The 25,744-nt window shown below is 29.8% G+C and overlaps 2 protein-coding genes across 2 annotated transcripts in view; one reads left to right on the top strand and one right to left on the bottom strand.

The window, feature by feature from the left end:
- The window catches only part of LOC124934743 (AAA-ATPase At3g50940-like), a 47,985-nt gene extending 24,377 nt beyond the window's left edge, over nt 1-23,608 (top strand). The window contains exons 2-3 of the mRNA XM_047475255.1: nt 22,057-23,090; nt 23,182-23,608. Of these exons, the coding sequence (XP_047331211.1) occupies nt 22,057-23,090; nt 23,182-23,607 (1,460 nt within the window). The 3' untranslated portion in view covers nt 23,608. The remainder of the gene's footprint in view (nt 1-22,056; nt 23,091-23,181) is intronic.
- A 217-nt stretch (nt 23,609-23,825) lies between these two features.
- Nucleotides 23,826-25,267, bottom strand: LOC124936326 (thioredoxin H-type 2-like). Its single transcript, XM_047476812.1, has 3 exons — nt 25,156-25,267; nt 24,047-24,169; nt 23,826-23,969 (listed from the first exon to the last, which is right to left on the bottom strand). The coding sequence occupies exons 1-3, from the start codon at nt 25,240-25,242 to the stop codon at nt 23,826-23,828; spliced, it is 354 nt and encodes a 117-aa protein (XP_047332768.1). The 5' UTR covers nt 25,243-25,267.
- Nucleotides 25,268-25,744: the final 477 nt, after the last annotated feature.

A 25,744-nucleotide genomic window follows, 5' to 3' on the forward strand; every position in this document is an offset into this window, starting at 1 on the left:
AATTGAAGATGGCAAATGCTTCTGTTTGGAAGATTAATAAGGTGAGACACATTCCAGGTTTATATGCGCAATTTGATCTCTGTTTACACAACTTGATGAAGAAGGTCACAATTTCAGTTGTGGAAATGGTGCATGGAAGGTGACTAAGGAGCAATTTTTGTTGCTCGAGGTCACAAAAACTGGAACGTTATACACGACTTCAACTTGCAGAGAAACAGTTGCTGCTGTAGTTGATGACTCGAAGAACAGTGAATTGTGGAATTGCAGGTTGGGCCATATGAGCGAAAAAGGGATGAAAATTCTTTTGAAGAATGAACATATTCCAGAACTGAAGTCTGTTGAACATCAGTTATGTGAAAATTGCATTCTTGGAAAACAGAAACGGGTAAGTTTCTTAAAGATTGGGAAGGAGCTCAAGAAAGAAAAACTAGAGTTTGGTAGACACTGATGTGTGGGGACCTGCACATGTTTCTTCTATTGGCGGAATCATACTACTATGTGACTTTTTATAGATTGATTCAACAAGAAAAGTATGAGTTTACTTTATGAAGCACAAGTCTGAAGTATTTGTTATTTTCAGAAGTGGAAGGTTTTTGGTTGAAAATGAAACAAATCAGAAAGTTAAGTGCTTGAGATCCGACAATGGAGGTGAATATATCAATTCAGATTTCAAAGAGTATTGGCTGTGAATGGGATCAGTATGGTGAAGATTGTTCCCCGAACGCCCAAGAGAATGGAGTAGCTGAACGAATGAATCGAACATTGAACGAGCGTGCTAGAAGCATGAGATTGCATGCAGGGCTGCCTAAAAACTTCTGGGCAGAAGCTATAAATACTGCTGCCTATTTGATAAACAGGGGACCCTCTGTTCCTCTTGAATTTAGAATTCCTGAAGAAGCCTGGAGCAATAAAAAGGTAAACCTTTCTTATTTGAAAATGTTTGGTTGTTTATCATATGTTCATATTAATGAATGTGATAGGAGCAAGCTTGATCCAAAGTCTAATAAATGTTTTTCATTGGTTATGGTTTATCGAGTTTGGGTTATCGTTTCTGCTCGGAAGATCATTCGTAGCAGAAAATGTTATCTTCAATGAACAGGTTCTCTACAAAGATTGTGTTGGGAAGACATCAGATGGTGATTCCAAGTTTAAGAGACTAGTATAGTCGATTTAAGAGCTTTTTCAGCTGAATATATACCGACTGTCGAAGAAGAACACTGTGTTGTTGAAGATGAAATCGTTGAGAACATGGCTCCAGAGGTAAATCAACAAACATCGGTTATACATTTGAGAAGATCGTCAAGAAATCGAAAAACCAGTTGCGAGGTGGTCTCCAATCTCTAAACTATATTTTGTTGACAGATAGAGGTGAACCTGAATGCTATGAGAAGCATACAATCTGATGAATCGGTTAAGTGGGAGTCTGTGATGAAAGATGAGATGGACTCTTTGATGTTGAATCAACTTGGGAGATCACTGAGCTACCAAAAGAGAAAGAAAGCACTTCACAACAAATGGATCTTCAGATTAAAGAAGAACATGATAAACCATGAGGGTCCAGGCAAGGTTGGTTGTGAAAGGATTTCACAGAAAGAAGGTATTGACTACAATGAATCTTCTCTCCAGTAGTTAAATTGATGACCAATCAGAACTATTTTGAGTCTGGTTGTGAAAGAAGACCTTCATCTTCACAATGGATGTCAAAAACTGCTTTTCTTCATGGTGATTTAGATGAAGAGATTTATATGCGACAACCAGAAGGTTTGAAATCAAAGAAAAGATGAGCTTTGTGTGTAAGCTTCAGAAGAGTCTGTAATGGTTTGAAACAGACTCCAATGCAATGGTATAAGAAGTTCGATAACTTCATGAAAAAGTAACAATTTTTTGAGGTGTGAAGCTGATCATTACTGCTATATCAAGAGGTTTGATAAATCGTACATTATTCTTCTTCTCTACGTTGATGCATGTTGATTGCTGGAGCAAGCTTGTATGAGATTAACAAGCTCAGAAAGAGTTGTCTGAAAAGTTTGCAATGAAGGATTTGGGTGCTGCTAAACAAATCCTTGGGATGAGAATTTTCAGGGATGAAGAATTCTCAAGCTTTCACAAGAAGAAATATGTGAAGAAGGTTCTTAGTAGGTTCAACTTGTATGATGCAAAACCAGTTACTACCCCCTTAGCTAGTCACTTCAGACTATCTAAAGATCAGCCGCCTTCAACAGAGGAGGAGAAAAATTACATGGCCACTGTTCCGTATGCCTCTGCCATTGGTTGTATTATGTATGCGATGGTTTGCACAAGACCAGACAATAGCACATGCAGTGGGAGTTGTTAGCAGATTCATGAGCAACCCGGGTAGACAACATTGGGAAGCATAAAGTGGATACTACGATACTTAAGAGAAAGTACGGTGTCTCGCTTTGTGTTTTCGAAAGTCTAATATGGGGTTAGAAAGGATAGTGGTGATGCTGACAATGGTGGTGATGTTGATAGTAGGAAGAGCACACATGGTACATTTATACTTGGGAGGTACTGCAATCATTGGGTTCAAAATTGCAGAAGATTGTTGCTCTTGTCTAGTTGTGAGTCAGAGTATGTTGCTTGTGACAGAAGCTGCTAAGGAGATGATGTGGTTACAACCTTTTTGCGAGAATTGGGTGCAAGACTACGAGGGAAGTGTGTTGAATGCGACAGTCAGTAGTGTCATTCATTTGGAAAAGAATCCTGTTTATCATGGCAGGACGAACATATACAGGTCGTTATCATTTTATCTGGTCAGCTTTAAAAGATGGAGTAGTAGCTCTTGAGAAGATTCCCGGGAGTGAGAATCCAGCTGATATGTTGACGAAAACTGTGACAAATGATAACTGAAGTTGTGTGCAACTTCAGTTTGGTCCGTCTTCGTTAAGAAACCGAATGGAAAGCCACTACCGATCGAGAGATGATGAAGTTAGTCTCCAAGTGGGAGATTGTTGAGTTATGGAGGCCTACACTTATAATAAACTCTACATTGTTAATTAGAGTTTATTGGGTTTATCTTTTTGGTTTTGGGTTTGGGCCTGACCAAAGTTATATAGGTTTATTACCATGAATGTTTACCATATAAATAGTAATTATTAAGGGTTTTACATTGTAAAGACAGAATTCTAGAGAGATAAAGTGTGGGGCAAAAACTCTGTATTTCTTCTTCTTCTCTCAAGTGAAATCTGGTGGTGGCTGAAGTGGATGTAGCTCAATTTGAGTGAACCACTATAAATCTGTGTGTTCTGGTGTTCTTCTTTCTTGTGTTTTTACGGATTGTTTTCAAGCAGGGTCGGATTTGGGAGATACAAATCATAACCATATATATCATTGAATACATTTTTCTATAACAAAGTTGATTTCTTATTTCATTCAAAAGTGATTGTTTGAGTGATCAACAAAATGATCAAATAAAAATGATAGTAACTAATAATCAAAGCAAAATAACAAGTGAAATACATAATTATAACTATGTCCTAGTAAGGCAAGCTTGGCAAAACTCCTCGTTCCCATCCATCTAAGGACCCCTATAAATGAATTAAAATTAAAATGTATTTTAGTAATGTTATTAAACAGTTAAGTTAAACTATTTAGGTTAATATAATGCAAAATTATTGAAAATAAAAACAATGTTTTTTTTCGTCAACGATCTCAAACTTCGGGTCGGCCATGGTTGTAACATCATGTTACCTTAAAATTCTTGTATTTAAATAACTCATATTTAATAATTGAAAACAACATATTTATTTAAAAATGACTATTCATCTATCTGAATAATATGAAGAAACCAAACTATTTAGATTATTATGAAAATGATGTAAAAACTATTTTGATAATTTATAAATTAATAAATGGCATACATAATATATACAATTAAGTTAAATAAAATTAATAATTTTAAATAATATAACAAAAATAACAAGATAGGTTTGTAATCCCCCATATCTCTATCCCGTCCCATAGCTTAGCACGCGCCGCGGAGGCAACGCTTGACAAAATGGGGGACTATCACGGGGTGGCTCGAGGTTTGATGTTTCAACATTGGTTTGCTTAATATACACTCTTTAAAATGAAACATTTAATTTTTAAAAGATTTTGAAAATACTTAGAGCGGTAAGAAACTAGTTATGTAAAAATAATTAATCTTTTATTCAAAATTTAATAATATGGGGGTTAAATAACAAGTTTAACCATAACCCGGTTTAAACTAATCAAACATAACTAATTTAAAAGATTATTTATTTGAAAATCAGAGTCGCCAAGTGATTTTATGAAAATCAATAAAATGATACGTGTATAAACGTATTTATATCAGTGTTTCTGAAAGGGGTTCGTGATATGTTTATGCTCAAAAAGGGTTTTCACGCTATATCCTTCGCGCCCGCATAAGAATGATTTTTCAAATAAACAAAGTTTGTCTATAATAAATTCATTTATAACATTTATTTCCATTAATTAGTAGTCTAGGGGTCCTAAATAAGGATATGTTTAGATCGTATAAATAATTATACAAAATTATTTAAAAGGGATGTATACCTGTTGCGCTAGTATTAGATTTAACAAAACCTGAAAATATCAGAGGAAAGTGTTGAAATTTAAAAATAAAATTCCAAACGGAGCCTTATCCAAAATATTGACTTAGAAAATATCCCGAAAATATAAAAGATATCATTATTTAACCTCTCGGGATTATTTGAAATGGATTCGGGTTCAAAAATTACAAAATAATTTTGGAATTTGAAAATGGAACCAAACAGGCCTTAGAACCGGAGTCCTAGGGTTTGGGTTCGGTTTGGCCGATCTAGGCTCAATCGGGCTCAATCAATACCGGGTGGTCCGAACCAGGGCTCGGTCAACACCGGGGTGGTCCGGACCAGGGCTCGGTTCATATGAGTCAAGGACCGGAGAGATTGATTTTGGGTTCGGGAGGCTCGATCCTAGACTTGGGAGGCTCGGTCCCAAGTAAAGTCTATCGGTTTAGGTTCTCGATCATAGGGTTAGGTAGTTCTTAGTCTTAGGTCTAGGATTAAGGTTAGTTTTATCAGTCCTAGGTCTAGTAGGCCCAGTCCTATTCATCGGTCCTAGGCTAGAGGTTCTCGGTCCTAATCATTGGTCCTAGGCTAGAGGCTCTCGGTTCTAGACCTCGGTCCTAGGCTAAAGGCTCTCGGTTCTAATCATTGGTCCTAGGCTAGTGGCTCTCGGTCCTAGACCACGGTCCTAGGCTAAAGGCTCTCAGTCCTGGGTTAAAATAAGGCTCGGTCCTAAGTTAGAAAAATTGGTCCTAGGCTAAGGGGAGAACTCGATCCTAAGTTAAAAAACTCGGTCGGGCTCCACGGTCCTAGGTTCGAAAAATCGGTCCTAGGGCTCGGTATTAAATAAAAAAAACACCGATCCTAAGTCAAAAAATCGCTCTTGGGATTCTCGGACCTATTTCAATTTTCTCGGTCAGAGATTTTGACCCTAAGTTCATTTTCTCGGTCGTGAGTGAAGAACAGGACCGAGAATCATCAGTCATAGGCTAAAACCTTATATCGGGTGTTCTTATTTTGGTTAAAAAATTTAGTAGTCCATAAATTTTGATTCAAATCATGGAATCATGATTTGTAAGCTACCGTTAGTTCATATGATCATGAAGAACAAAAGCCCCAACATAAATCACGATTTTAATATCTTTACAAGGATTAATTTCAAAACACCCGTTCTAGGTCAAATTTTGGGGTTTTTCAAATTAGGGTCATTTCAAGGTCTGATTTTTGCTAGAATTAGCATTGAAGTGCATCCTAAGAGTATCTACCAATGACAATGACAGTTGTTGACAGGGAAAGAAAAACACAATGTCATGGATATTCTTATGAATGGAAACCAATGAGGTGTGTTTTTGTAACACCTGCACAATAAATGTGATAAAAAAATAAGAAGAGCAGAAAACCAAGAAGAATAAAAGAAAAAGAAGGAAACAGAGGAGACTAAACTCAAAGATCAAATAGATGTAGAATGAAGTAAGAAGGATTCTGGGAAAAGGAAAGTAGTGAAGGAAAGAAAGTAAAGGGAATCAATGTGAAGAGGAAAATAAAATTTGTTATAATGGGAAGGATCAGGATGGAAATGGAAGATGAATCTCAAGTTGTTGTGTATGAAACTCAAGAGAAAAATACTCAGAATTTCAAAGATGAACAAAAAATTCTAAAGTCGATAAAGAAGATTCCAAAACCAATGTGGAGTCTGAAGCTGAAGCCGAAAATAAGGAAGACAAGAACACATAAGTTCAAGTTGAAGATAATAAAGATAAAAGCCTTGAAATTCTCAAAAATAATTCTTTCTATCAAATCAGAGCGAACTCGTACAAAGAGATAATTCAAAATGAGAAACAATAATACTCATCATCCTCCTTCAATACAACCTCCTTTCATCGCTAGAGGAAGGGGAGAAAGCCTCTCAATGAAAACGAATGGCATGGGAAAATGCTAGGCTATGATAGTTAGGTTTGAATGTAGTTTTTTTTTGTTTGTAATCTCTATTTTTTTAGAATGTATGAATGTTACTAATCAGTTTTTTAGGATCTTTTGATTGTCATCCTTATCATAGCTAGGATTTATCTAGCTTTAATTTCTAACCCTCCCACTTTGGACTTCAATGAAATGGTTTAACCATTTTCCCAAAAAAAAGGTCTGATTTTTGTTCCATTAATTTTGAAATGATAATTATAGTTGAACACAACTAAAACAATAAACATCATTCAAGCATTAAAATAGTTTTGAAGATTGAATCAAAATCCAAAATTTTCAAAAACACAATTTGATCAAAATGACGAAACAATTGTTTGGGATACATCCTAACACGTTAACAAAAATTGTATAGCAACTAATTGGATAAAACAAATTCAGATTAAACAAGAACACTAATTTTTTTAAAACCCAGTTTTAAGCTTAATTTTATTTAAAAACAGTTTGATCAAAGATAATCAAAACGTTGTTACAATTACTTTGAAATCATCCTAACATATATATAGCACTAACTAGATCAAAAAATTTAGACTAAAACCAAGACACACAAATTTTAAAAATCCAGTTTTCAAATTCAAATTTTCAAAAATTCTTGATTTAGGTTGATTTGATCGGATTTTTTTCAACAGAAAGTTCATACATGATATATAGAATTATTCTAAATAGAGAAGTTCCATAATCAAGCTTAAGAACAAATCAAACTTGATCAAACAAAAAATTTGAAAAATTCAAACTTTCAATTATAAATCGAAATACAAAGCTTTTAGATTCATACCAATACTTGGAGAACACTCTTGGGAGGTGTTGGAAGCTATCTAGAAGTCTGAATCGAAACGGGAGTCGTCGGAGAAGGTTTTGACAAAAAAACTAGTTTTGGTCGGATTCTTCAATGCTTGATTCAAGTGTTGTTGATGTGTAATTGTTTGATTATTTGCTTTACAAAGTATAAGGGAGTATTATACTGCTCATAGGTCGGTCGGGAGAGGGATAATTCAATTCCTCGGTGAACTTTTCCCTAAATATATCCTTAGTCATGGCAGCCTTATAGGTTTATGGATAAGGGTGTCTTGCTGGCGGGATGAAGCGAGCAAGTGGACGAAAAAAAACAAGGGATATGATCGTCTGAGGTGGATGTTGGAGATTTTGGAAGAATCGCGCTGGCGATGATCGCGAATCCGGCAAGCGGCCTGCTCCAGCGAAGAAGACGATTGAAACAACATTGTTTTGGCTAACGGTGTTTGCATTCCATCCGCGGTTAGTGGTATTGACTAACGGGGTTAGTCCATCCCGTTAATTTTTCCGATGTAGTAGGGCGCGTGTGGCTTCACTGCATCCGAATGTGTGGGAATGTCTGGACTGTTGGATGAAGCCTAGGCACTCATCTGATGGTCCAAGTTACTAATGTAAAAAATTAAAAATAACTTCCACTACACCAGATTATCAGATTTATTTTTATAAAAAAAGGTTATTTAAAATCGATTTTAATTCTCATTTTTACGTTTTTCTTCGCCAAACATTTCACACAAAATAATTATAAAATCATCATAAAAATTATGATCATATTTTATTTTTTTGGGTATATTTGAAGATTTTGGGTATTTTTTTAATTATTTTAAGTTATAAATTAAACATAATTCATTATTAAATCACAATTAAATAGTTTTAACCTCTTTTTTAGTCTAATTTAGATAAAATAAATACAATATTTTATCATCAAATTATTTTTAGAATTTAGAATAATTTTCCTAATTAGAATTTAATTATTATAATAATTAACCCTTAGATTTTAGTTCATTCTTTGAGTTATTTTGAATATAAAAATTATAATAGTTTTTAAAAATTAGGATAAATCAAATTTCCATTCAATGTTAATATAAAATTCTTAAACTAAAAATATGTAAACATTTTATTACTTAGAAGTTTATCAATATACTATTGAGAATGCACCAACTACACTAAATAATTAATTTAGAAAGGTTAATATATATTTACAAAATATTAATATGTTTTTATATAATTGTTTTTCTAGTATTACTTAACTTTATTACTTAATACCTTTTCCTACATTAAACAAAAATATTTAAATTATGTACATTAAAATAAAAAATACAAATTTTATTCATTTATAGTTTTAAAAAAGTCAATATGTATATTTTAAAATTATTTATTTAAAAAAGATAATCATTAAAAACTTTTATATAAATTTTATATTACTTAACACTCTCACATTAATTAATTAAAATATATATAATTTATTATGAACTTTTTATTATTTACTATCAATTATTTTCTACCATATTAATTCCATCTATAATATAATATATATATATATATATATATAAATAAAAGAGTAATCGGGGAATTTAAGGTAGAGAATAAGAGAAGAAATGACGTGTTATCATTTCATTAGTTGAAAAAAAAATTTTAATTTTTTCGATTAATCTAATTACGGCACATCCTTGATTTCCAAATCTCTTCCCTAATAAATAAATATATATATAAATATATATATATATTATTATGTTTAATCTATTTCAATTTTGTCCTAAAACTTAATAATAATAATAATAATAATAATAATAATAATATATAAAAGATTATAGAAATAAATTTAAAAAATTGAATTGAATTTCTCAACTAAAGTTTAAAGATTGTGTCAATCCATTTATCAATCCATTCTATCACATTTATTTGGTGTATATTATTATATTAAAGATTGTGTCAATCCATCCTATCACATTTATTTGGTGCATATTATTATATTACTTTAATTAGTAATAAATATTATATTTTATTTATTTATAAAAAAGTCATGTAATCCATATAATAAAAATATCATTAATAAATACTTTCTAAAATTTTGAGATTCAATTCTACTATAAATATTGATGCACAAATAAAATAAAATATTGAATATTGGGTAGCATCATAAGCTTAACATGGAGAAGAGTGTTATGAAGATCATCTTGTTGATTAATATTATTTGTCTAGGTACTTCTTATACCTTATTTATTATTTATGTTTTCTATACTACAAGTTAATAGTAGTGAATATATATAAATATATATATATATATATATATATATATTTTATGTTTATACACTAATAATTTTATATTTATTTCTAGTTATGATTGCCCAATCATATGCATCGAAGGATTTGAAGTATTCTTTAACGTCTAACAAATGTTCAAGTGATTTGCAGTGTCAAATAAATATTTGTGATTATAAATTTGGGAAATGTATTTTGGGAGTATGTATATGTTTTAGCAAACAAAATCTTTCCAATTTTCAAGATATTGTTAAAGAGTAGAAATTAAGTTAAATACTAATGTTTAACTTCTTAGGTGGTTGTGTTGTGCCTTAATAAAATATTTTATTTCATCTTGAGTTTTTTGAAGTTATATATTTAATTTATATGACATAAATATTCTATGTTTTTAATTTAAAAAAGAAAAGAAAGTATCATATGTTTAACTTATAAATAATAATGAGTTAAGATAAATTGTTAATTTGTAACTACGATAGAGACCCAAACAAAAACAAAAATTACAATCACACTTAAAATATGTTAGAGAAATAAGAATTTAATTTAACCCAAAACAAATCAACAATAAATTCTTAACCCAAAACAAATCAACAATAAATTCTTAACCCAAAAAAAATCAACACTCATGGTTTGTTATTGTAATAATATGTTTACTATTGTATTTCAATTTTAGACTAATAATAATAATAATAATAAATAATATTCTGAATATGAATAATAATATAATAATAATAATAATAATAATAATAATAATAATAATAAATAACCTCCCATTCTTCTTGTTAATCACTGCAAAGAATTTGATATTATAATTGTGCATTGATTTTTTTCTTTTAAGAAGAAATAATGATAACATGTTTTTATTAAAACATTATAGGTTAATTATAGTAAAAAAAATTACTCAAAAGATCAAAATTCTTTTATTCTATTCTTGTGAAAGAAAATATTTTAAGTTAAAAGAAATGATTTATAACTAATTTTTTAAATTATGTAAAGGAAAATCCTTTATTTTTTGAAGGGATGACAAATTCTTTCCTATCAATAATTCGTGGAGGTAAAGTGAAATTTTTGTTTTGGGATAAAGGTACATGTCTATATTATTAAGTTTTAAATATCTTTCAGTATATGTTTTTGTTTAAAATTATTTTTTCTATATTTATTTTTTGTTTTAAATTATTTTTTATATTTATTTTTGTTTATAATAATTATATTATTTTTTATAATGATTTTAAGTATTCCTCATTTATGTAATTTATATATTTTAATAAATTAAGAATTTATTGTTATATAAAATCCATTGCTTATTACCCGAATTATTGTGTGTCAATTGGACTCCGAAAATAATTAATTTTGAATTTTAAATAAATAATTATAATGAATAAGGTTTGAATAATATAATTCATTATTGATATATTTTACATTTCTTAAATAAATAATACTTTTTAGAGTTGTTATTGCGTCTATAGGACTCCGAAAAAAATTAACTTTGGTAAAATAAGTGAAAATATATTTAATTGGATGAGAATGTAAATAAATTTAGAGAGAATGTGATATTTTGTGAATGTTAATGTAAATATCAGTAGTTTTGAGAAGAAAATTGAAAATATGGATAAAAATATAATGAATTTGTGATGGATAAAAATGTAATGAATTTGTAGTTAATATTTATAGATATATGTTATTATATTATAATTTAATGTAAAGGTGGAGAAAGTAGGTAAAAAATATAAATTTATATTATTATATTATCAAAATTAAATTATTATCATGTATTTTTTATTTAATGTAATAATAATAATTTAATTATAAAATAAATTAAAATTTTAAAATAAATAAATAAAAAGTAATATCGGGGAGAATTATTAGGAGAGTCACATTTATGTTCATATTAGTTATACTTTAATTTATTATGTTCAATTTTAATTATATATATTATATTTATAAAATTTAATAATTTATTAATTGAATTAAAATGTAAATAGATTTAAAGAAAGTTAAAGTAAAGTTGAGTAACTTAGGTAATGTGATTAATTGTATTTATGTTGTTTCATGTGTATACTAGTACTTGTGTCGTGTTTATACTCGTGTTATTTTTATGCCGACTCATGACCGTGTGACGATCGTATAAACTCATAATCGTGTCATCTCGTGCTTGTGACGTGTCCAACCAACAGCTTGAATGAGATAATATTATATCATGTCGTTTAGTACTAATATCGTGTTAGATCATATGAGTTCGTGTGATCCAACCCATTATCCCACTCTAAATTCCAATTATTTAATTATCAAATACTAAATAATCATCGTTCTCATTTAAATTGTGAGTCATTTTCTTGGGTAATGTTTAATTCCTCTTATAATTATATTATATATTAATTTTGTTTACAATTATACTATTCATTTTTTTTATAATTAAATAAGAATAATAAATTTAATTTATTTATTAAAAATTATTTCAATTATGTAAATAATATTGAAAATTATTTAAAATAAATAATTAATAAAATAAATAAATTTTCATAATAATTACAATAATAATATAATTATTTTTATATAATTAATAAAAATAATTAAAATAAAAATTATATTTAAAAATTATTTGAAAAGTTAGATATAAAATATTTGATAAAAATTGTTATTAAAAATTTTATATAATGTTATAACTTATGTTATTAAGTAAAAATTTGTAATTAGTACGAGATTTTATATTTAATTAAATTATTACGGTTAACACTAAAATCTACACTTTAATTTATAATATTAAAATAATTATTTTGAATTATTTTTGAATAAAAAAAATCAAATAATTAATTACATTATCCAAACCTATTTAAAACATTTAATTAAAATTAATTAATACGTTAATTAATCAAAAATTAAAGGTTAAGACCAAATTAAAAATAGAATTATTTGGGATAAATGTTAAGCCCATATTATCTCAAAATAAATTTAAAAAATCAAATAACAAAAATAAATAATTTTGATGAATTGTTATATTTATTTCATCTAAAAAAATTATTTATTTTAATTTTAAAAGTATAAAAAATAAAAATTGGTAAAATATTTACCATATTTATTTTAATATTTTGTGTATTTAAAAATATCAAATTTAAATCTAAAATAGTGAAAAAAAAATCAATTTCAAATAAACTCTTAAATATATATATCAGTAAACGAATGTATAGCCAAAACATATCAAAAATCGGGAAAACAAACTACAACTGAAACTTGGACCATCAGATGAGCGTTGGGAACTCATCCAACAGCCCAAGCGCTTCCGCACAGCCAGTTGTAGTCGGGGAATCGCGCACACGCGAGGTAGCCGCCCACCAAATGGTCGTTAGCTGAAACGCTAACGAATCGCTCAAGCGTTGACAGAACGCCAACGAAACGCGAAAAATAGACGAAACGACGTCATTTTTTGCTCTGGTTGTCTTCTTCATTGCGACGCCGCAAAGATAAGAATGAAGATCCATTAATAGTTTTTTGCTAATTCAAGTCACTAGGAGCTTCAACCGACCTTGGGACAGTATAAGTACCTCCCCTAAGTTCATTGCAAAGATAACCAACCAACACATCTCCCTTAAATTGAAGAAATTCAAAATCCGCCATTATAATTTTAAAGTTTCAGATTTTTTGAAATTTAGAAAGCTTGATCTGTGCATCTAGAAAGCTTCCATAATGATAAAGGAGTGTTCTCCAATCCTTACCGTTCTAATTATTTTTTAATTCATATTTACAGTTTGTATTTGAAATTTTTATATTTCAAATTGCAGTAGCTTGTATGTTTGTTGTTTATGTGATTTGATGATTAAATATTAATCCTATAATCATTTAGAAGCTATATGAATATGATAAAATTGATCAATCAATCTAACAAACAAAAACACGAATTTAAATTTTCAAAACAAAATAGAAAAACGGGTTTGTTGTTCTTGGGTTAATTCAATTGAAACACATCCCAAAACGTTTCCTAACATGATTGTAATAATGTTGGACAACTATTTGGATAATGTTTGATCCATCCTATTCATGTTTGATCAAAATCAAAATTTTCAAATAAAATGAAATTTTGATGTTTTGAATTGGTCAAAACAAACAACAAGTGTTCTTGTTTTGGTATCAATCAAGTATATGTCATAAAGGGAAAATTTTGTAAAGCTTTTTCACTTCAAAACAGCCTTCAAATAAAAATGTCAATTTTTTATCATAAATACTTTTAGACAAATTGATCATCATCCAGGTCGATTGATACATTGAGGTGATGATCTATCTGTTTCTAAGAGCTTTGTAAATCTATTCAAGCTCTTGGATCAAAGAATTAGAGCAAAAAAATAATTTTAAATTGTATTCTTGGACCGAGTCATATAGGACCGAGGACCGAGAATCCTTGGTCCTGACCGAGACCAAGGACCAAGACCAAGAACTGATGTTCTTGAGTTAGAACCGAGCCCTAAGACCGGTGTTCTTGAGCTAGGATTGAGAGATATGACCAAAGATTCTCACCTAAGATCGAGAGGTTTGACCTTGAACCACAACTCCCAAGATCCTGGAAGGAAATCTAAATCTTGGACCGAGACTCCCCAACCCCAGGACCGAACAATCCGAGTTTAGGACTGAGCCTCCTAAACCTTGAGACCGAGAAACCTAGCTACACGCTAGTCCAAGACGATAAGTTTTTACACATAGACTGATAATTTCAGCCTAGGACCGAGAATCCTTGGCACCCTAACTTAGGGACTCCGGTCCTCCAACCGAGTATCCCAAGCCTCGACCGAGAGGTCCCTCTTCTTAGACGGAGCCTCTCCGGTCCCCGACCGACAAAATTGGACCATACCCTTAGAACTTTAGTCCTAAGGCCTGTTTGGTTCCACTTTTAAAAATCCAAAATTATTTTTGTAATTTTGGAACCTCAATCCATTTTCCAAATAATCCAGAGAGATTGGAAAATGATTTTAAAATATTTTCGGAATTTTCTCAAACAAATATTTTGACTAATGCTATGTTTGGTATTTATTTCTAAACTCTAACATACTTAAAAGCATGATTACGATCAGAAGAATAATCGATTAAACCTCAAAACGTTATATAACCGATTTTTAAAAGTCAAGTTTATAAAGTAGAGACCATCTTCAAACGGGTATGAAGGACATAGCGTGAAATCTCTTTCCCAAGTATCACCAAATTTCGAACTAAAACGAAACTCTAATGCAAAATATATTTGTACATGTGCACTTTTTTATTTATTTTTCTAAAATCAATTGGCAACTTTGTTTTCAAACAATAATCGTTTCTTAAACTAATCTTGTTAGATTAATTTAAAACCGGATTTCTTCAAATTATCATTTGATTAAAACAAATCCCCAAATTATTCAAATTTGACCAAAAATTAATCGTTTTTACACTATTATTTTTAAAAGTTGTGAGATAGTATTAAAATATTTTAAAATAATGTCATGATTACCTCTGGCACACAAACCAAAGGATGAATTCATTGAGTCACTCCAGTCCATATTATCACCTATTTAGGTAGGTGCTAAGCTATGGGATTTCCAGGAGTCATAGGCACATCAACTAAAGTTAAATTCGTTGAACCATCGAGCCACTCCCCGTATTGTTACATGTCGTGTCAAAGCAACACATGCTAAGCTAGTACTTAAATATTTTGTATATTTTAAAAATTATATATATATATATAATGTAAAACAATAATATTTTATATTTTTATTTAAATAAAATATATAAAAAAAATAAGAATGAGATATTAATACTAATTTTAATTCAAAAATAATGATAATAACCCTCTAAAAAAATCCAAACACTGTTAATTAGAATTAGATGGGTCTAACCAAACACGATACACGAATACGTCTATCAATATACTTATTCTCATTTCACACATTTATCAATCATATTTATATTCACATTTTCTTAATTGAAGAAAGTGCTCCCTTAATTATTTATTTAATCATACGATCTAAACTATATAATATTCATTATAATCTTATTTAAATTCATTTAAATTTTGACTTTATTTTATAAATAAATTTAATTATTATATATATATATATATAATATATAATATATAAGAAACATAAATATTTTAATTATAGATATTTTTAAAATTTAACCAACATTAAATTCAATTATTATGTTTAAAACTATTATACATATAAAAAAATTAATAAAACCTCTTATTATAAAATAATTAACTAATAGTTAAAGTTTGTACATAATTTAAAAATATCTATATATATATATATAATATGTTAAATGTTATAATTAAAAATATATAAAATGTGATTGTAATAAATTTAAATTTTATGTATAAATTAAACTAAATATAAATATGTATGTAAATTGTAAGAATAAAATAAAATGATAATAAAATATTCAAATTATTATCAACAAATACTAAGATAAGGATGTAATATATTTTAAATTAAAAAAATATATATTAAAATTGAGACAATAGAGTGTGCTAAAATTATTTGTATTTTAATGATAAATATATAATAGAAAAATAAATAGTAATATATATTTATATTTTACCTATTCATTTTAAACACATTTTATATCTCAAATTAAACAAACAAATGAATAAAACATATCTAAATCTCATTCAAAAACACTTTTTATACAAAAACAAACTTAACTAAAAACAACTTCAAAAATTATTTATCTATTTTTCAATAGACTTAGACTCAACTTCAACAACAACAAAAAATTATAAACAACTAACATATATTATAATCTATACAAAAAAAAGTTTAAATAATATAATAAATTAATAATATTTTAGATAAGATAACAAAAATATATTATGATGGTCATCTAAATGAAGTTAATATATACTCTTTAAAAATATTATAATATAATTAAAATATTAGAATTTATGAGAGAGAACAAGAGGTAAGAGTGGTAAAAGAGAATTAATTTTTTTTAATGAGATTTAAAAATAACGTCTTCCCCTCTTTCAAATTATTTTTTTAATAATAAATTTATTGGCTTTTCCTTACCATCACAATTCACAAATTTGTTATAACAATTTTAATGAGTGTGTAATAGTAAATAAATAACCAAACATACTTGAGTATAACACGGTTATATATTAAATTAAATAATCTACCAATATATAAACTAAATAAAAATCTAGAGATAATACGTATTAAACAAAGAGCAGTTAACAACTACTAAACAATAAATAATATTCAAACTAATCCTTACATATTTTGACTAAGTGATTGAAGTCATCACTATTGATATAACAAATTAAAAAAAAAAATTAACTATCTAACAAGATTATAACTAAGCATTAATGAATCATTTGGACATAACTTCTACCCTCCCCTCAAAATGAAAATCTTGTAGTTGTAGTTCGTGTCGAAAATTTAAAAATTGATTTGTTTCAAATGATTTAGTAAAGATATATGCAATCTGCATACTAGATTATACATGTGTTAGTGAAATAAAATCAGACTTGTATGTGTTTCTTACCACGTGACAATCAATATTGATATGTTTTGTTTGTTCATGAAAGACTATTTTTTTTGTAATATGTATAGCCGCCTTGTTGTTACAATAAAGTGTAAATGGCAAATCAACTTTAATGTGAACATCAATAAGCAAATATGTTAGTCCTTCCTTAAGTTCACAAATTGTCGTTGTCAAGCTGCGATATTCAGCTTTGGCTGAAGAATGAAAATAGTTTGTTGTTTCTTTGTTTTCCAAAAAATAAGGGAATTTTCAACAAATATACAATGCCTGTTAATGATTTTCTGGAATCTAAACAGGATCCTTAGTCACTATCTGAATATGCAGATAATTTAAAACTTGTATTTGATGAGTAATATAATCCCAAAGATATTTGTTGAAATATTTGACAACTTGTATGGCAACCTCAAAATATGATTTAAATGGTTTATTAATGAATTGAATTAATTGTTGAACAAAATAAGCAATGTCAGGTCTTGTGAAGTTTAAATATAACAACCGACCAACAAGTATTCTATATTGATTAACATCACATAAATTATCGTGAATATGATCATTAACAAGTTTTACTCCTTTTATCATAGGAGTTGCAGCTGGTTTGGAAGTAATCAAACCTATATCAGAAACAAATTCCATTATGTATTTTCTTTGATTCACATATATACCATCCACATTATGTATTATTTCTAATCCTAAAAAAAACTTAGCAATGCCAAGATCCTTAATACAATATTTAGAATCAACAATGTTTTTAACGTATTCAATATCTTGTAAGAAGTTATCTGCCAATAAAATATCATCAACATATAATAATAAACAAGTGATTTGTTCTCCTATTATTTTAATGAATAGAGAATGATCATTTTGTGATTGTAAAAAACCAATATCTAAAAGACTTTTAGAAATTTCAAAGTGTCATTGTCTTGAAGACTGTTTCATTCCATATAAACTCTTATTGAGTTTACATACTTGGTTTGGATATTTACAATTCAAACCTTCAGGTATAGACATGTACACATCCTCATTAAGACAACCATGCAAAAAAAGCATTATTTACGTCAATATGATGTAAATGCCATTTACTTGCAGCTGTCAAGGTTAATAATAATCTAACAGTTACATTCTTTGCTACTGGAGCAAAACTTTGGTGAAAATATACACCATCAATTTGACTGTATCATTTTTCCATTAAACGTGATTTACATTTATTTATACTACCATCAGAATTAAATTTTGTTTTATAAATCCATCTACAACTTTTTTTACCATTTGGTAGTTGTGTAAAAGTTCATGTGTTGTTTTTTGTTTAAGACATTAGTTCTGAATTCATTGTTTCAACGCAATCTGAATTCATTGCAGCTTGTTTGTATGAAACTGAATTATGTGATTGATCAATGTTTCTTAAAAATTCTGTATAGTTTAAATTATTATATACAGTTGCAAAAGGAAAAGTTGAAGGCATAAAAATATAATTTTTCCTTCTATGAGTTGTTTTTGCATGGTTTGTGAAATCTTTCATCCATGTTGGTGTATGTGAAATTCTAGAACTTCTCCTTAAAATATTTTCAGTGTCATTTTGTTGTGACATAAAAATTTTGAATATGAGATGCAAATTCAGGAAAACATTTTCAGTATAAAGATCATGAAATAGTTGAATAAATCATTTTGTTCAAACTCTTCCACACTTATATCTTATATTTCATCATCAAAGAAAGTTGAAACATCTTTTAATTTTATTTTAGATTAATCTAATGAAACTTCATCTTTCATAAAATGGAAATATTTTCTCATTGTTAAAATAATAGAAAGGATTATATTGTATTGAATTAAATAAATTATGTCTATTATATAGACATTACATTGAACTTATAAGGAAACTAATATAATATAATATACTAATGATATAATATAATATACTAATGATATTATCTTATATTCTAACACTCATTAAATATAACATCTCTAGAAACTGATATATTTTTAGTCTCTAGTTCATACACATTATACCCATTTTGATTCATGGAATATCCTATACAGACACATTTTTTTTTCTATATGTGTAAACTTTGATTTATATGACAATACATTAATTGTATAACATAAACATTTAAATACAATAAGTAAACTATGATAAAAAAAAATTCTTTTATTAATAAATTGGAGTTTTCAAATCAAATTTCTTCATTGGTCTTCGATTAATCGAAAATGTTGTATTGAGTAATGAATGTGCCCAAAATTTTGAAGCCAAGTGAGAATCAATCATGATAGACCTCGCTCTTTGAACAAGATGCATATGTTTTCTTTCTAAAACTCTATTTTGTTATGGAGTGTATGAACATGTTGTTTGATGAATTATACCAAGATATTTAAAAAGATTGAAACACCTATCATTAATAAATTATGTTCCATTATCAGTCGTAATTATTTTTACGTTTGTTTCATATTAATTTTTAAGTATGAAAAATTGTTACAGTTTTTCAAATACATATGTCTTATGAGGAATAAGATAAATCCAAGTACATCGTGAAAAATCATCAATACTGGTAATCATGTAAGAACAGTTTAAAATTGACTCTTCTTATAGGGCCCCTATAAATCAACATGAATCAATTCAAAGATTTTATCAGTCTTAATAACACTATCATTAAGGTAATCTAATTGACTTAGATAATGAGCATGAATAACAATGTTTATTTCTTTCAAATGTATTTAGGTAAATGGATTTAATAACTCGGTCTGAAGGATGACCAAATATTTTATGAATAACTTCATAATCAATTACTGAATTATTAAATGTTTGACTGAAACAAGTACTATCAGATATATTGTCTTTAGAACTAAGAAAAAAATATCATAAAATATCATAAACATTATTTGTAATTGTGTCACTAGAAACGAAATACAGGTTCCTATAATCTTTCCAATCTCAACATTTGATGCAAACTTATGGTCATGTAAGATGCACAATGTTTTTTAGAAAAGACAATTTGTCTTGTTATCATCAATAAGCTTAGTTGTTGATATCACTAAGTATTAACTCAATTGAAATTATAATTGTTCCTACTTCTGAAATTGATTTACATGACCCAGTAGCTAAATACATAAGTAGGAGTCTCTAATTTCCTAATGTCTTTCATTAGATTCTTGCTATTGCATACATAACATGATGCACCTGAGTCTATTAACTATTCGTTTTTATCTTTAACTAAGTTGTTGCTGCTTATATTAAACTCAAAAAAGGTATATGAATGAGATTTAAGTTCAGAACACTTACCTGCTGTTATACCACTTGAGGATGCTTCGGTTGCTCCTTTTCCTTTGACATCTCTCATGTTTTTTAGAAAATCTTTGTACATTATGTATTTTTCAAGAGTTGCATCTCCATACTTATCATACTCTGAAGCATTATTGATTGTACTTGTGCTTCCTCTTTCTTTCTTTTTTTTTTGTTATTTTCCTTAGATTGTTTCCACCAGTCCGGATAACCAACAATCATAAAACAATTTTTTTCAAATGGCCCTTACCTCCGTAATGAAAACACAGAAGATTCTTGGACTTAAACCTGTCCGAATTGCTTCTTCCTTCTCTTGCATACATGGAGTTGTCTTGATTGACATTTCTTAGATAGTTTTCTTTTTCACATTCTGCAATATTGTAAAAGCTCTGTAAACAACAGACCATACCATGGTTCTTGCATTAGTATTTGATCATTCACATATTCATATTGATCATTAAATCCCGTCAGAAATTGCAGTAACTTATAATCTTCGTCATCTTGAATCATTTCAAGTTCCAGAAAACATCCATCGCAATTTATCTTAGTTCCCTTACACCTACATCTTATAAGTGGTTCAATACATTTTCTAATTGGTTTCAAACTAAGCATTTCATCCCACATGAGTCTAACCTTAGAATAGTATTCTTCTATGTCATTTAATCCTTGCTAAAATATGACAATATTCTTTTGGAGATAACACCTTTGGACCGTTGTTTCCTTTGTATCTTGATTTAATTTCCAGTCAGTGGTCGCGACTTGTTTAGTTGATTGAAACCTTCTTTGAAGTCTCACGTCGATCGTATTCATCATCCAGGCACGAACCATAGAGTCGATGATTCCCCACTGCCTTCCATCTTCTAGATCTGTAGGCCCATATATGAATCTGATTATTATCTTAGCTAATAAGGCAAGTTGGACGTTAAGACACCATTCGTAATAGATCTCTCTAGTGAGAACAACAATAGTTAAAGTTGGTCCTGGATGACCTGTTGGATGAATGACCAAAGGATCATTGTTGTATTTCCTCTTTGTTGGATGAGTCAGTTGAGGCTAAGAAGTGTTGATTGCTGGATTAGCATTTTGAGCAGTGTTAGGGTTAGAGTTGCTTGACGCTTCGCCGATATTCACCATCTTGATTTTCATTAGCAATCATAGGAGATCAATTTGACTCTAATACCATGTAGAACTTAACAAAAATTAAGGTCAAGAAATGGTGTTGAAGAGATAATTAGAAATTGTTATGAAAAAAATTAAAGAGAAAGCAATGAACACAAGAATGAGAGAAAAACTCGATAGAAAATTTGTGATATTTTATTACGTATAAATAATATCATAAATCCATTACATGTAAAAAAAAGCTCTCACCTAAACTAAATAAGTCTCTCACAAAATATAGGTACAAATTATACCTTAACTTTAATATTAATATTAATTAATATAATAATGGTTATAACCCCTCTAACTCATGTAACTAATTAGGAATGATTATACCCAATTAAAAAAAAACATTATTTTAACTATCTAATGGTACATAACTTCTACCACTATCATACTTCCATGAAAAAACAGACCCAGTCTAGTCTCGTGTTTAAATAAAAACAACAAGATGAAAAATAAAATAAAAAATGCAATCTCCCATTCTTCTTTCATTATTTCTTTCTATAAATTATGAAACTCTATTGATTGATTCATTCAAATCATATTCGAATCTAGCCATGGGTTCTAATTCCGAATCCAAATTGCCTAGAACCAAAATCATGCTCTCCAAAGTTGCCTCTGCCGCAGCCACGGCAATGCTTATCCGAACAATAGCAAAAGACTTTCTTCCCGACGAATTCATCTACTACATTTCATGCAAGCTACGTAACTTCTTGAATCAATTCTCCTCCCACATAACAATGGTGGTCGAACAATACGATGGTCTTGTAGCCAACGAAATCTACGAGGCAGCCGTCGTTTACCTCGGTTCCAAAGCTTCCTCCGCCAATCGTCGATTCAAGATCAAGAAACCGCATAAGGAGAAGTCTATTTCCTTCGCTGTTGATCGGAATGAACAATTAGATGACGAATTCGAAGGTGTCAAAATCAAATGGGTTTCCGTCTGTAAAGAACGCGACAACAGTGACTTCCCAAACAGTGACTTCCCAAACAGACGGTCTGAGATAAGGTCGTTTGAGATCAATTTCCATAAGAAGGACAAACAGAAGGTTCTTGAATCTTACCTGCCTTATGTTTTGAAACAGGCTCAGATTGCTAAGAACTTGACTAAATCAATCAAGATATTCACCCTCGATCCGTATAAGTTGAGGTATGGAGATATGTCGAATGTGTGGATACCGGTTCATCTTGATCATCCATCGAACTTTGATACATTGGCTATGGATTCGGAGATGAAGAAGATGATCGTGAATGATCTGGATCAGTTCGTCAGCGGGCGAGAGTATTACAAGAAAGTTGGCAAGGCTTGGAAGAGAGGTTATCTTCTTTATGGACCACCTGGAACGGGGAAATCGAGTTTGATTGCTGCAATGGCGAACCATTTGAAATTTGACGTATACGATTTGGAATTGACAGCGTTGGATAACAACACCGATCTTCGGAAGCTGCTATTGTTCACGGCGAACCGTTCGATTTTGGTTGTGGAAGATATTGACTGCACAATTCAGTTCCATGACAGGGCCGGAGAGCAGCCGTCGGATTCACCTCCATCATCCGGAGAGTCAAAGGAAAATGAAAACAAATACAAGGTATGTCAGTTTTAGAGGAGCACTGTCTTTATATCAATGTTTAAATAGATTCTTAAACTTTTACTAATAAATGTTTGTCTTGCTATAATAGGTAACATTGTCCGGTTTCCTCAATTTTGTGGATGGGCTATGGTCGGGTTGTGGTGACGAGCGGATCATAATTTTCACCACGAATCACAAAGAGAAACTCGACCCTGCATTGCTACGCCCTGGTCGTATGGACATGAACATCCACATGTCTTATTGTACTCTGAGCGGGTTCAGATTGCTTGTTCATAACTATCTTGACGTCGATGATCACAACTCATTCGAGGAAATTGAAGAGCTGATCGGATCGGTCGAGGTGACTCCAGCTGAAGTGGCGGAGCAACTGTTGAAGTGTAAGGGAAACAATGTTGATGTAGCGCTTTCTAGTGTCTTATCTTTTCTTAGTGACAAGAAGAAGGAAACTATAATGTCCCAAGAGAAACAATTAGTTGTTGAAGAAAAAAGTGAGGAGAAAGTTCATGATTGCTAGAAACTAGTCACGAGGTTATAAGAACCAAATGTAAAAGGTCGAAAGGAAAACATACAAAATCTGATATTCTAAATACTCCAACTAGGTCGGGGCTCGAGTTATGGGTGACAATTTTTCCTATTTTCATTCTTTCTTAATAATGTTTTTTCTTCTAAGAACAATTGATAAAGAGGACAGTTTATTTGGAAATAAATGGTGACAAAGTAAGCTTGTCTTATCTAGACGACAGCACCATTGACATGCTTGGCAATAGTCTGCTGCAGCTCTTCCTTTTTAGCTCCGACAACCTTATCGACTATCTTTCCCTCCTTGAGGAACATGAACGTAGGCATTGACTCGACAGCCCAATCTTTCGCAACTTGCTGCATTAAAAAAACAAGACAACCATTTTTATTCAGAAACAAATACCCTTAAGAAAGACACAAATTCAGGGACTTACCTCAAGTTCATCAACATCCACCTTAAGGAATGTCACAGTTGGTAGTTTCCTAGCCAATTCCGACAAAAATGGTGAAATGAAACGACATGGTCCACACCATGAAGCCGTGAAATCAATCACAAACTGCCACCAAAAGATCATTAATGTCATGTCATATTATGTATATATGCCAAGTAAACATCATTCTCTAAGAGAATCATCAATGCATATCTTTATGTGAATGATTAAACCTAGTTTAAATGACCATAATCCAACAATTTTAACATTGATATAAGTATTCCCAACATATCTTGACTATTTGAATCACTGAGAAGACAACATGTGATGCACATAGCAGAAATATGAGGCACAATTCAAGAACAGGAACTCAGGACCCTTTTCTGATGCTGATGCAATTGAAAGTATGGAGCTAATTGATCTATCTCTTCATGGAAGGAGGAAATAATTCATAATATCATTAGATGAACCATTTAAAAAAGGATGAAGGTCCTTCAATGGAGCTGATTGAAATGATAAAGTATGGAAGACAAAACCATTTTGCTTTGAAATTATGGACCAAATTGAGCACATGGTGGGAGTCGAATTCTATCCCTAGAACACCTTCCTTCAGCTTATTCAACAAGTGGAAGGCAAATTAACGAAGAAATTGAGTTCATTCATACATTATTACAAGATAGCTCTGCATTTGCATCAAACTCAACTTGTTGATCCATTCAAAACTTCTATTAGATTCGGAATAATCCAATTGACCATAACAGCATTAACAAAACAAAAAAAACAATCTAATGATTCGTCCACATATCATATCTCTCGCTTAGTCTAGGTAAATCTAATGATTCGTTAGCATTAAAGATCTGAGAAATTTGATACTTGACAAAGGTTTAATCCAAAGGTAACGGTATTGACTGGGAGATAATACGTTTCGAAATGAAATTCTTGTCTGAAATTTGAATGAAGACCGATGACGATGCATGAAAGGAAGTATAACAAATTTCGTAAGCAATGAAGATTAGGAACAGATCGGAATGACAGACGGATTAAGGAGAAGCTACTGTAACAAATCATATCAACATTTGTGCAATGAAAAGAGAAGCGGAAACAGAGATTACCAGTTTATTGGAATCATTGCATCTCTGAAGATGCTCGTTCCAGGCGTCCATGTTATGGCAACTGATCACTACTCCTTCATCTCCCATTCTCTCTCTCTTTCTCTCTCGGGCCGAAGAAGAAGAAGAAGAAGATTGCAGATTGTTTACACAAGGAAGGAAAGGAAGCGTTCTTCACTAAGAATTGGCCATAATACACACAAAGACAGAAAAGGGCTTGGGATTGTGATCTAATTACGCATTTACCAGTGCGTAAATAACGTACATTTTCTTTGTGAGATTATGACAACTGTCAAATATACGGCCTGCTAACAGATTCTTTCATTTTTGTAACAAACTTACTATTAAATATTTAAATTAATTAACTCAATTAGAACATATTTTTTTTTCTTTTTTTATTTGTTTTTTATACACGTTTATCTTTTATATATATAATATAAATCACTATTTTTTTTAAGAAAACGAGGATAGTTTTTTTTTTTATTAATAGTCAGCCTATTTTATGATATTTAAAAAAATAATAAATTCAAATATATATATATATATATATATATATATATATATATATATATATATATATATATATATATAT

This window comes from Impatiens glandulifera, chromosome 4 (genome assembly GCF_907164915.1).
Source record: "Impatiens glandulifera chromosome 4, dImpGla2.1, whole genome shotgun sequence".
NCBI classification, from domain to species: domain Eukaryota; kingdom Viridiplantae; phylum Streptophyta; class Magnoliopsida; order Ericales; family Balsaminaceae; genus Impatiens; species Impatiens glandulifera.

Bases quoted from the DNA above. Each gene is read 5' to 3' on its own strand.
- LOC124936326 (XM_047476812.1), bottom strand. From the start codon at position 25,242: ATGGGAGATGAAGGAGTAGTGATCAGTTGCCATAACATGGACGCCTGG. The intron at 24,170-25,155 runs GTAATCTCTGTT...TTTTGGTGGCAG, and splicing joins GCAATGATTCCAATAAACTG to TTTGTGATTGATTTCACGGC. The intron at 23,970-24,046 runs GTAAGTCCCTGA...TTTTTAATGCAG, and splicing joins TGGATGTTGATGAACTTGAG to CAAGTTGCGAAAGATTGGGC.